The following is a 13,685-nucleotide window of genomic DNA, read 5'->3' as shown; positions in this document are numbered from 1 at the left end:
GCCTTTTATAGCTTCACCGCAAGAGAAGACACAACAGGCCTCGATTTTACAAAACCAGTTTATTCACATTTTAGAAAAACTAGTTTGAGGACAGGAACTGGCCTTCCTACAACATGAGTGTGTGGGACTAAGAATGGCAGCCAGGAAACGAGGGAAGGTGGGAACAGGGGAGCCATGTCTCCCACTCTAGGTGATGGCTGGTCAAATAAATTAAAGGTGGGCTGGATGGAGGGAGAGGGTATCCGGGCAACCAGAGGAGGGGTGGCACTGGCTGGAAGACGGTCGACACCTGCAAGAACTGGAAAGAGCATATGGAGTTGGCTGAGGAACAGGCTCCCTTTGACCCTTACCCTGCTACACGATCCTGCAGGACTGTGCTGGCTGCTTCTCCACCAGACGGAGCCCAGGTACAGCTCAGCACAGGAAGCCCGAGGTAGGCAAGTTCCTTTCCCTCACCTGGGGAGCTACAGATCACCGCTTCCGCATCCTCTTCATAAAACAGCAGGTGATGGTAGCCAGGACGCTGGCGCCGGTAACTAGGGCGACTCCTGTACCCACCAACAGGGGCACAAATAGGGTATCCACAGCTGGCAGAAATAAAGACAGGCTCTGCTCAGAGAGTGCCATGGTCTCTGACACTCTCCCCTGCAGATTTTCTAGACTCAGCCCACCCCAAGTGAGAGCTGAGCGCCAGTCCTGCCTACCTACACTTCACACACAAACACAACCATCCCTCCCTCCCTGCCCCCGCACCTCCTCCTGTCTCAGCACTCAGGCCGGCTTGGAGCCCTTCATGCAAAGGGATGTAGAAAAAGGATTGCAAGGGAAGACAGGAAGATGGAAAGGGGCAAACAGAGCAGGAACAGGTGGTTAGATGGTGGCTGTCACTCACCATGCGTGTAGGGGTAGACTGTGACAGGCCCGGAGCGCGCACTGCCTGCCTGGTACCAGCTGTAGTCCGCATGCTGCACCCAGGCACTTGGGGCACAGTGGTATATGCCTTCGTCCTCGGGCCCCAAGCCGTGCAGTCTTAGCCGATGACTTCTGGGTCCCACCAACTCCACACTGACAGGACCCCCTCCAGGCCGGACTCCCAGCTCTGCCACACCGTCCTGACCCACTCCACCCACAAGCTGAGCAGGGCCAGAGCTCAGCTCACCCTCCTCTGGCCTCTCCACCCACCAGCTGGCTGCTAGTCGCAGCCCTGGGGGGCCGCCCCGCACAGAGATGTTGCATAGCAGGGAGGCCGTCTCTCCCCGGTACACAGTGCCCCCTGCTAGCCACGCCACGGCCTCTAGCACCACGCCTGCAGAGCAAAGAACACGGGGGTTACAGGGTGAAGGCCCAGGGGCTAAGAGGTTAGGAAATAAATTCTATAAGTTCTGAACCCCGTCAAGGGCTCAACATCCTCTTACCTTCTTCTCTCACATGCACAGGGAGAGGCCGGGAACGAGCACTGGCTGCTTCACGAAGCCGGGTCCCAGACCCTCGAACATAGGCTTTGGCGAGGCAGCGGTAGGTGCCTGCATCAGCGGGCCTGGCAGCCTCCAGCCGCAGTCGGTAGGTTCTGGATGCTACTTTCTCCATGGCAATGTGCCGGTCCTCATAGCCAGGGCCCAGGCTGCCTATACCTTCCGTGTCCAGCTGGGCCACCAGGCGGCCGGGTCCAGGAGCCCCTGCAGGGGCCATCTCCCAGCCCACAGAGTACGCAGCATGACGGCCTGCTGGGGGCAGTGCACCGGACACATTGCACAGCAGTTCTAAGGGTTCGCCTGGGCCAATCCGACGTTCACCGGGTCCCACAGTCACCGCCAGCTGGCTGGCTGAAACACAGCAGGAGATGGGAGGAGTCACAGAGATGCCTGGGTCGCCCACCTGTAATTCTTCTTTGCATAAATTTAGAGGCCTCTTATATCTCCCTCACCCCAGGACCCGAATTTCACCCTTCCCCCCATAGCCTTTGTATCTCCACGCTCATGTGGCACTCCCGATGCCCAACTGAGAGACACCCCCCCCCCCTCAGTGGGCTATGCGGCACTCACACAGAGTCTGCACATCGACATGAGCCAGGACTGCCCTCTTCTCTGCGACCTGGACCCAGGAGCCGTCAGGATCCTGAATCCACTCAGCGGCCGTACAGTGGTAGGTGCCCGAGTCTCCAGCCTGGGCACCCCCAACCACCATGCGGTACCGATCAGTCCCTTCCTTGCTCAGCCGAAGCTCCCCAGAAGCTAGCCTCTCGGCGTAGGGAGCTCCAGCCTCCACCGCCATGTCAGAGCGCAGTCCCACTACTTCCTGTAGAGTGGCTCGCCCCACTGGCGCCTCCGGAATGGCTCTCCCAAAGGACACCGACAGGTGTGTGTGTTTCTTTGTTTTGGTCTGAGCCAGGCAGCCCAACGCAAGCTCCTGCCCCTCATGCACTGTGAGACGTGAGGGGGAGGTGGCAGCCTGGCGCCCTCGGGGCCCTGGAGGGGCAGCAGATACCTGCAGCTCATCTGGAAGAACTGGAGAGAAAGGCTTTAGTGAGAGAGGGCTTGGAGCCAGCATCCCTCCTGTTTCCTGTGTGTATCCTATTTCACTACACACTCTATAGGCTTCTAGAATGTAAGAACTGTGCTCTGTAGCTTTCTTCTATACTGCAGAGATGCCAAGCCTGGTCTGGGCACATCAAGATATTTATTCAATAACTACTTGCTGAACGTCACAGAACAAGCCTACTGACCCCTACTCTGATGTCTAAGACTGACCCATTTTAAACACTCAGAAAAGTAATCCTGTCTTCCTTCTCTAAAGATAAAGAGGCTGGACCTGATGGTGCCGGCCTATAATCGCAGCTACCCAGGAAGCTAAGGCAGAAGAGTCAAGTTCAAGGGCCGTCTGGGCTACAGAACAAGTTCAGTGCTGGTCTGGTCAACTTGGAAGGTTTCTGATTCAGACCATCTTCCTCTCCCCCCCCCACCCACCCCCCCCCCCAAAAAAAAGTCTGGAAAGACTGGCTTGATGGCACTGGAGCTGACACAATACTGCCTGAGTTACACAGTGAATTGTGGAAGTTTTGCCACCAGTTTCAGGCCAACCTAGGCTAGTTGTAAGCTAGCCTGGGCTACAAGAGTGAGCCCTCAAAAAACAACACAGGGAATATAGCTTAGTAGAGTGTTCCCTTGGTATGTTCCATGCCGTAGGTTCAATTTCCAGTACTGAGAAGATGGGGGTGGGGGGAGAAGAGGAGAAGGAAGCAGAAGACAGAGAAGGAGGAAGACGAAACAAAAATAAATCTGAGCATGCTGGCTTATACCTATAACCCCAGTGCTTGTGAGGCTCTCTCACCACCTAGCTCAGAGCCCAGTACCTCTCAGCTCCACCTTGGCACTGTAGTTGCCCAGGTACTGCGTATCCGTGGAGGGGGTGTAGCACTCATAAAAGCCAGAGTCCTGGGCCTGCAGACGAGCAATCTTGAGCACCACCGAATCTCCCTTCAGGCGCTGCACCTGCAGGTCACCAGATGCCACACGAGGCCCAAAGACAGCATAGGAGAACTGGCTATCCTTGGTGCTGACAATGCCCAGGGACGTAGCCGGGGCCTCTGGTCTGTACATGAACCACTCGAAGTCTTGCTGGGCAGGGCCCTCATAGTCACTCACGTTGCAGGAGATAGAGACAGCGGTGCCAGCCACCCGGTAAAGAGGTCCCCTGGGGACATGCACCTGCCGGGCGTAGCACCTGGTTCCTGTGGGGTAAAAGCAGAAAGAACTGGAATCTTTTTAGAAAGAACGGGTCCCCACTTGATGGCCAGTATCATCAGCACCATTCTTGACTGCTGCCTGTGAAGGAAAGGGAAACCTAGGGATGGTTAGAACATAGCTGGGTGAAGACACAGATGGGAACACAAGATGGGACACGAGACACCAGCATCTCAGCACATCACGTAGGTTCAGATCCACCTGAACAGAGGAATACTCTATCTCTAGCTAACTAGAGGCAGAGCACCTACATCAACAGAGGAGTCCATCTGGAGTCTGGGGTATAGACAGCCCGGTAAGTAAAATGCTTTCCGAGCAAGCATCAGGACCTGAGTTCAATTCCCGGCAACTATGGAAAAAGCTTGGCACAGTGGCTGGTGAGTAGCCACATAAGCTTGACAACCTGGGTTTGAGCCCCAGAATACACAAGGGAAGGAAGGAACTGAATCCTGAAAGTTGTCTCCTCTCTCTCTCTCTCTCTCTCTCTCTCTCTCTCTCTCTCTCTCTCTCTCTCTCTCTCACACACACACACACACACACACACACACACACGAATAAATGCAGTGGACGGTTCCTGAGCCATGACCCCTGAGGTTGACCTCTGACCTTTACACAAACACTCACATATATGCACCTGCACCCATGCATACATGTGGACCCTCATATGCATGCAATTGGAAATAATAAATAAAAGAAGCATGCCTGATTCCCAACTCTCCAGCTCATGGCTGGATCTTTATCGCTCCTACCCTTCCACGCGTGGCGTCTCTCCGGGCTCAGAAAGAACTTCTAGCTAAGGGATTCTGAGCCTTTTGCTGGAGGGGAGCTGACAACATCTTACAGAAAGGCTGCTTGGCTTAGCTCTGTCACCTGGGCTAGACAATGGAGCCAGTGGCCCAGGCTGGCTGGGGTACTGCACTGGACGGGGCACCATGCTGGACAGGGCACGGACCTAGTCAGTCCTCACTACACAATACCCTCCCCACTACAGCTGTGCCATGAGCTCACTGCTTCTCCCAGCCCACAAGGCTACACAGGCAGCTGTGGCTTCTCGGGCAAGAACCAGGCTCTGCCCAGGCCTGGGGCAGAAGATCCCTTCCCCGCCCCCAGAATCTGTCAACCTTCTGGCTAACCCAGATGATGCACTAAGCACAGCCCCCCAAACAAAAGCTTTCATTTACATATAATTTGCCTATCTGCGCAGCATTTGCATAGACCTCCTTTCAATAAGGAGACCCCAAACACCTGCTGCCCCTTCCCCCTTCTCTCTTTCTCTGTCCCTCCCTCCACCCATTTTACCCCACCCCTGTTCCAACAGACAGCCGGTTCCAAAACCTTGGACTGTTCTGCTTCTTTCTCCTGTCCACTACTTCTAGGTAAGACCGCAGAACCCTAGAATGCAAGAAGGGCTGTCAATCATTCCGCAGATGAGAGAAATGAAGAAACTCCCAGAGAGCACCTCTAGGGAGCACTGCCGCTAGGTTCTAACCACAGACGTGAGTCTAGAGCTCTCTCCCAGCCAACACGGAAGGCCTGGCCGTGAGAACCATTTCTCTTCTAGATGAGAAAAGTAAAGTGAAATGTGACATTGTGGCCAAGTCCCTGCCCTCTCTGGAGGGCCGCTACACACCCCTGAAGAGGGACAAAACCAAGAAGGCGGAGACGCTTCCAAGAAGAGCCCTGGTTTACAAAACTGTAATTTCCCGGATTCCCAGGGGTAAGTCCACAGCTTGCTACTGGCCCTGGAGGAAACCACCCAAGAGCCTGAGAGCCTGCTCTACAGTTCTCGCTCCTTTACTTCTTCTGGCTACGTCACGCAGAGAACACATGACCACCGCCTGAAGCAGAGGCTAGAGTCAGAAAGCCAACATGGGACCAACCCTTTCCTCTCCTGGGTCTCAGTTTCTATCTCTCAGAACTAAGAGCTCCCAGTTCTGATGTTGAACCCGTGAGTATATGTGTGTGACTCAGGCACATATTGCTCCAGGCACATTTCATAATCAGGAGGATGGTTAAGGCAGCCAAGCTGACACCATCCTGGCTGCCCATGGGTAAACTCTGCTGAGAAGGTCCCCTCCCACCTTCCTGGCTCCACACAAGCTGATGCTTGGAGATCCCCATGGGAAAGTTGTCCCCACAGCCTCAGGACATAGGCTGCTACAAGGTTCTCAATGGCCGGGCTGCCTCCTTTCTAACAGCCAAAGGTCTGCTTTGGAGTCAGATCTGAGTTCAAATCCACCCCCCACCCTCACTGGATACACAGTGGTATTTCATGTCCTTCATCTGTGAAGTGAATGCCAATGCTGGCTGCAGTGGGCTAAGATGACATTCGGCTCCTCTCCCGCCCCTGAATAACACTCACTCCTCCCAAACACCCCTGGGCTCATCCCTGCTAGGGTTAAGCCCAAAGGAAAAGAAGCAATCGCTAGGCAACCAAGCCCCACAGATCCTTCAACTCCCTACATCACTCTGGCTCCCGCCTTGTTCCCAAAGGAGTTTTCATCCTGGACCCAGAAGCCCAAGGAACCATTATGTACAACACTACGCAGTTCTGGTATAAACCAGAGAAGGTGGTTGGGGTGCCCCACTATAGTATCTTCTCCATATGCATATCACTAACACATACACACACACACACACACACACACACACACGTTCCTTTCAAGGGCTTCAGTCTCCTGGCAACTGCTCCATGCCATATCTTTCCCAGACCACCTCATACAGGGAGCCCTCCAAGTCAGACCCCAAACATGGTAATGTTAGCAACCTCCACTGGCCTCAACACACACACACTCACACACACACACACACCAGACATGACGCAAGGTTGGCCCAGAAAACACACCATCATAAACTCCCACCAGGACAGACACTGGGTGCTTAGAGATCCCAGGTTCAGTTTCCATGGAGCCTGGTTTCTCCTGAGGCAGGGATGTTGGGACCAACTGAGTCTGACAACCAGGCAAATATCTGGGAGCATGGAAGAAGGGCAAAGAGGGAACTGGCCCAGGGTGGAGACACGTGAGGGAAGAAGCCTCAGATGGTGACATATTATATTGGGAGGTGGGGGTGTAGGGGAGACTTTTTTCAGAGATCGTGGTTAGAATCAGCCCCTGGGCCTCCAGCCAACTCTGGGCAATTATGAAGACCGCCAGGCATTGCCCACGCAGAGCAAACACCCAAAACCAGGCCTTGAGCCGAGAGTGGGGCAGAAGGTTGTCACGGTATTTGGGAGCAACGACCCCAGCGCTGGGTGTAACCGATGAAAAGTGGTGCCTGCCTCCGGAGGCCCGATGGTGTCTCAGGGGATACCTCAGTAGGTCGCCCATATGCCCCAGCTAGGAACCTAGAGCGAGGGCACCACCACCCTCCCCATAACTGATTGGGCAGACAGGCGCAAAAGGAAGCGAGACGCCGAGCCCAGAGACAGTGGAGGCACGTCTGTTGGAGAAGTAGGGATGCAACCAGCTCTGAAATGCTAGGAAGGTGGGCTAGTGGGCTGCACGGTGTTAGGCACCTACCCGGCCGGGACAGGGACGCGGCGACCACCACCTGGCTTACCAAGTATTAGCAGCAGCAGCAGGAGCGAACTCAGCGGCGTGGGGCTAGGGACGCCCATTCTGCGTAGGCGGCTCTGGGGAGACTCCTGGGGGCGGCGTGGGCTCTGGGGGGCCAGGGCCGCGGGGGGCGCATGCCCGGGTGGGGGGCAGAAAGCGGAGCAGTGAAGCGTGGGTGCGCAGAGCTCAGCCGAGCGGGAGCCGCCAACTCCCCGCCCTCCTCCCTTCTTCCCCTCCTCCCGCCGCTCTTCCCGCCCTCCGCAGCTCGGGAGACCAGTCCCAGCCGCGCCCCGCTGCCCGGCCCCGCCCCCGCCTCGCCCCGCCCCAGGCCGTCGCCTCGGCCAGACTTCGACCCTGATGGTGGCTCCGCCTCTGGCCTCAGGCTGGGCGAACTGGCGGCACCTGGGCTCCTCTACCCCCATTTCCACGCTCAGAGGGCACCCCGCCCTGCACCTGCCAGCCTTCCAGGGAGAATGGGGTGCTTGCAGGGCCTCTGGGGATGCATGATGGGGTGACTGTGGTTACGCACTCAGAATCCAATTGGGTGATGTGGGCCACTGAGTCTTGGCAGCAAACCCTGCTGATTTATGTAGGCATGGCCTGACCCACGGTTTCCTGGACGTGAAGTGGACCCAAAGGGGCTTCAGAGTCCTGGAAGATCGCTGGAAATCTGTTCTAATACCCGGTCAGAATGCAAAGCGAAAGGGAAGTGGGTTAGCGGTCCAGACTTCCTAGCTGGAAGATCCTTGTTCAGCTCAATGCTTTTAACCTCACTTTTTCCCCCCGCCACATACAGAACAGAGATTGTAAACACTCAAGGAGTTACGGCGATTATTAACTGAGATCATGCACACGGTAACTATGGGGGTGTTTTGTTTTTGCGTTAAACTGCTTTCTACCAATTGGAGTCTCCAACGAGAGGACGTAACACACCTCTTTGCTGGGGAAGGTGGAGCTAGCCTGGAGGTAGGAAAAAGGAAGAGAAGCCTCTTCCCAAAGCTGTGTCTCCAACTGTGAAAAAGGCGGAGAGTAGGGTGGGGCCAGGATGGGAAGAAGGGGCGACTCAGCCTGCAAAACCAAGGCCGCTGAAGTGACCATTAGGGGGAAGTGGCCTAGAACACGTCTAGATCCTTCACCTCCATCCCCTACTTGCCCCCTTCACCCCTGCTGCCTCGCTTACTGCTTCCTATTGAGGCACAGACAGGAAAAGAGATCCGGGCCAGCGGTGACTTCCTCTTCTCAGAGGACGTATTCTTGGGGCTGCCAGTGGAAGCCACATTCAGCAACCACAGAGAAACACTGATAGGGAATCTATAGGGAAGTCAGAACTCCAACCCTGGTCGCCCAAGACTGCCTAGCAAGAGGCTAAGGGACCTGCTCCTTGTCACCTGGATATATCCCAAGCCTGGTTTCTTCACACTGTTTCTCTAGAAGCCATGTTGAGCCATGTGAAAACTGCAAGCTACAGGGAGACTTTGGGAGAAAGCATTCTCCCTTTAGCTGGAAGTTGAGTGGAATGAATGACTTTCTGGTACCAGTTTGAAAGTCGGTCATCATCATCATCACCACCACCATCACCATCACCACATCATCGTTATCATCATCATAGCCATTTATGGGATGGTTTCACAATAACACCGCCACCACCTGAAGATATCCTTTCTAAACTTTACAGATTATTTTACAAGCAAAGTCATTTAACACAAGAGAGACCTGGCCTTTTAAAATAGTTATGTGTCTTGCCCAAGGCCACACAGATTTTAAGGTAACTAACGTGTTACTTTAAAGCTCACGTCTGGTGTGCACACCCTAGCACGCAGGAGGCAGAGGCAGATGGATCTCTGTGACTTCTAGGCCAGCCAAAACCACATAGATCCTGTCTCAAAACAAACAAAAGAGAAAAACAAAACAAATCCACAAAACCTCAAGTCTGACGGTTCCCATCTTTTCTTGTACTCCACTGTTCACTCTGTTCAGGGCGAAAACTCATTCATGTTGCAGGGTACTGAGCGGGCCAGACCTTGTGCTGGATTTTAGTAGTGCCCTAGTCAGCAAGGCTTTCAAGGTCCCCAACTCTCAGGGATATCCTGCGTGTGTTGAATAAACAAGTTAACAGTCAGCACTCGGTATAAGCATTATGGGATGGAGTAGGAGGAGCTCTCTTCCAGGAGATTACCTTATAGCTTGGGACAAAGGGACTCCCGTGCCAGTACACAGAGGTTAGGGGCTGGGCTAGGAGAACGCTTACACACCCCTCCCAAAAGTGTGCAGTCCAGCAGTGGCCAGCAGAGGGAGCCCAAAGTCCAGGACTGACTCACTCCTAAGATGCTTATGTAACTTGGAAAGTTGGGGGAGGGGAGTAAACGCCAGGCACGAGGCTCACCACATGCAGGCACATGGCCCCCCACTGAAACCAAGGGGCTTCACACAGAAAGGTGTTGCGCACACACCCAGCGGGGCAATGCTCAAACACACGCACATGCGGCAAAGGAGGGCCAGATCAATGTCAAAGACTGGAGGACACCCCACACTCAGCACAGACTTATGCAGTATGGAAACTGGCATCCTGGGGTGGAGTGAGCCAAAAAGGAAGAGACCTTTCCAGGCAGATTTAAGACTAGACTAAAGCATAGATTGAGAGGAAGCCTGAGACTGTAGAGACGTGGACACTGTAGTGACCATCACACCAGATCCCCACCCACAGTTCCATGTACTGCCACATGTGGGCAGACTTCAGTCACCAGTCACGTTCCATGTGGTTATTTAACAACATTCGGCCTCCAGATGGCATGTGTATGAAGCATCTAGATGACAGTAAGGTGTCATGAGTATCGTTAGAGGTAATTAAGACCCAAGGCCTGCCCTGAAACAGTTATAATCTGGCTGAAATGTCATATGCTATAGTCACAGCAAGAGAACAGTGTCCCTCAGAGAGAAGCATGTTCAAAGACAAGACTGTTGATGTGACGTGTTCTGCCCTGTGCAAGCTGTGTAACATGAGCTGATTTCGTTCTCCCAGAACCTGTGAGGTTAGCACTTTATCATCTCTATAGAAACCGAGGCATGGAGGACCTAAGGCGTGTTAGACTCGCTGTCCAGTGTTGGATTTCTTGGAGTCCAAATTCAGATTTGAGCTAGGATCCTCTAGCCTGTTGCGTGGTGAAAGCAAATATCACAGAAAGAAAGAGAAAAGAAATATAAGCCCAGCACACACGCACATGCGCGCGCACACACACACACACACACACACACACACACACACAGCTATAGAGACAAACTGACAAGCACACCAGCCACTAAGCTAATAAGAAAATGACACAAACACACACATAATGGTATGGTATCCCCTGCCTCCTTAGTATGTGTAAACTCCAGCTCGGAGGGAGCCTAAGATCCCACACAAGAATATCTTGTGTCTGTGTGTGTTTACAAAGCCTTCACCTAGATGAAGTGATGAACCGAAGGGGAAGTTCTCTCTGCTGAATTGTTGAGAGGTTACAGAAAGGGTCAGAGTCAAAGGAAGAGAAAAACCCTACCCGTCACCTGGACCACAACTTCACGCAGGGGATGAAGCAGGTGCATAAGCAAGCACAAACGTGCAAGCATCAAACACACCCAGACACAGCCCCACAAAGTGGCCCCCCAAGCACACTCCACCACCTCTTTCTCCCCTGAGTAAGTTGTGTGAAGTCTTATACTGCTCTCTCTCTCTCTCTCTCTCTCTCTCTCTCTCTCTCTCTCTCTGTGTGTGTGTGTGTGTGTGTGTGTGTGTCCCCTGGTCCCTCCTCTTGCCCTGACAGAGCTCACACTTCTAGTTCTCAAGCCCAGTGCCAAGCAGGCAGCACAGTTGTTCAAGAATAGAGGAGCCACTATGCTACTTGGGCCTTGGTGTGACCTGGTTCTGACCCACTGAGTGGGCCTAGCCATTGCTTCTCCCAGAGTGAGTGCCAGCTGCTGCCCACTTTGGAATGCTACTCATGGAGCCCTCTGAGCTGGAATCCCCCTCAGCTTTCTACCCTGCCAAGGCCTGTGTTCATTAGCCCTATGGTGTAGGTATCTGGGCTCCACCCACCATCCCCACCGCCCCACCCCCACCCCCAGGCTCCCTGGACTTGTGCTCTGTCCCCAGCCAGCTGAGAGGGACCCGCTGGTTCAGAATCCCATCTGGAGGGTGTCAAAGAGCAAAAGCAGGCCTCACTCTCACTCTCTGTGAGATCCTGAGCAGAGTAGGCCGCAATAAAGTCAGGAAATAGCAGTCAAGTAGACAGCTCTGCGGACTGGGTGTTAGTTGAGCCTCGGGGGCAAGAGGTGGTTAGCACCAGGTGACTGCTTCTGAGTCACTAGGTTGAGCAAGAGGCAAATTTGAAGAACAGGTCATTTACGGGTTTGTCTGCCTCCAGCTGAGTGAGGTGAGGAACAAACGCTGGGCTGACTGAAAGGCTGCTTTGTGTTGGGCGCTGTGTACACACTAGGCTTGCTCATTCAGTCCTCGCCACAGCCTTGGAAGCTAAGAGCTGTGCTTACCTCCCTCCATGTTACAGCCAGGAAACAGGAGCAGAGACCTTGTGCAATTTACCCAAGTTTGCATAGCAAATAAACAGGAACGCTCTCAGGCAAATGAGCTTAAATGTCCTGAACATATGTCTCCTCTCCTGTATGGTGACCTGCATACATTCAGTGTGTGTGAATGTGTGTGCGGTGTGTGTGTGTGTATAGTGTAATGTGGTGGTGTGTGTGTGTGTGTGTGATATATGTATGGTTGTGGTGTGGTGTGGTATATGTATGTGTGTGTGTGAGATGTATGTGCGGTGTGTAATGCGGTGTCTGTGTGTGTGTGGTATATGTGGTATATGTGGTATGGTGTATGTAGCACACAGTAGGTGTTCTATAAATATTTCTTGAATAAGCCAGTGCAGTGCTAGAGGTCCCGGATAAGAGGAAACAATGAGAGCTGTGTGCTGGGACTTTGAAGGAAAGAAAGAAGAACAGGTTTCATGTACACACGCCAAAGACTTCTGACTCTGGGGTCTTAGCTCCTCACAGCCTCCCAGATGAGGAAAGAGTTTTGAGACCCAGCTCCAAAGCACCCCAGCATGGAAGGGCTTCCCTGTTCTCCCCTCTAACCAGAACAGAAGGCAGGGAGGTGTAAGGGGTGGTGTGGGATGCACAGCCTGCCCAGCCAGCTCACCCAAGCTCTGATGCTCCTGCTTAGACCTCCCTGGTCTCAGCTGAGCGTCTTCCTCAGCTTCTTTCCCATCATTCCTTGCCTGTCCACTTGTCCACCTGGACTCTGGAGGAGGCCAGTACCCCTTGGCTATTCTGGCTGAAGAGTGGACAATTCCCTTTTTGCTTGGTCCAACTGAAACAAGGATGGAATTTTTCCAAAGGCTCTCTATTAGGAAAGTAACGGAAAAACAAAGCCAGAAATAAAAACTGCAAAAACAAAGAAACAGATGGAGCAGTGGGGGTGAGAGTGCTGGCCATGGGAGCGAGTGGGAGCTGGGTCCCGATGGTAAGACAATCCTCAATACCCAGACACACACACACACACACACACACGCGCACGCGCGCACACACACACACGTATACACACACGCATTTGTATACGCACTCACAACATCTGCCGTTGGCCCTCGGATGGCATTTTCCACATTGAACTGTATATACAGAGCTTGTTTCAATCTGCCTCCTTATTTTGACTGAGCTTCTCAAGGCCACTGCCAATTCTAATTATTCCTCCTCCTCCTCTTCTTCCTCCTCCTCCTTTTCTTCCTCCTCCTCCTCTTCCTCTTCCTCCTTTTCTTCCTCCTCCTCCTCCTCCGTGTGTGTGTGTGTGTGTGTGTGTGTGTGTGAGTGTGTGTGTATGTCAGGGCAGGGAATGACTAGAGGAAATCAGTCTTTTCTCTCTGGTTACCCCATGGCCTCCATGGTGGACACTTCTGTTTCCTCTGATCTCTGATTCTATCTCGCCCTGACCACTTCCACCCACACATGAAAGTTTCCTATTTCAGAACTCAAACATCTGTCGCTCAAAAATCAAGCCACACAGCTTCCTGGGCAACCTAGCAAGGGCAGGCTCTGTGCTCCAAAGAGGGAAGGTGCTGGAGACCACATCCAGTGAAAGAGAAATTGCACCCCAAAAGACTAGGGCCTCAGAGGTCGAGGGCAGAAAGTAATAACCTATGTGCCTTAAGCGTTTTTGCCCTGCACGCCCAGTTAGTGACTGGGTAAATGAGTTCAGGAAACCTTCTGTCCAATTAGTGGACAGTCTGAGATTTACTCTCTAGGCATTCTGACTCCATTTGTGGACACGAAACTGGTGTCTGGAGCATGACATGGGTATGGAGGTGTGACCAGCTGCCAGCCATGGTGACAGGCAACAGCAAGA

At 53.3% G+C, this 13,685-nt stretch overlaps 1 protein-coding gene across 1 annotated transcript; it reads right to left on the bottom strand.

Moving 5' to 3' along the window:
* Window positions 1–40: 40 nt before the first annotated feature.
* Igsf8 (immunoglobulin superfamily member 8) lies at window positions 41–7,516 on the bottom strand. Its single transcript, XM_021155475.2, has 7 exons — window positions 7,302–7,516; window positions 3,350–3,727; window positions 2,043–2,504; window positions 1,416–1,823; window positions 893–1,306; window positions 457–587; window positions 41–298 (listed from the first exon to the last, which is right to left on the bottom strand). The coding sequence occupies exons 1-6, from the start codon at window positions 7,357–7,359 to the stop codon at window positions 472–474; spliced, it is 1,836 nt and encodes a 611-aa protein (XP_021011134.1). The 5' UTR covers window positions 7,360–7,516; the 3' UTR covers window positions 41–298; window positions 457–471.
* Window positions 7,517–13,685: the final 6,169 nt, after the last annotated feature.

Source organism: Mus caroli, unplaced genomic scaffold (assembly GCF_978045245.1).
Source record: "Mus caroli unplaced genomic scaffold, Mus_caroli_1 scaffold_1, whole genome shotgun sequence".
Taxonomy (NCBI): domain Eukaryota; kingdom Metazoa; phylum Chordata; class Mammalia; order Rodentia; family Muridae; genus Mus; species Mus caroli.
This window is presented reverse-complemented; position numbering and strand designations above follow the sequence as displayed.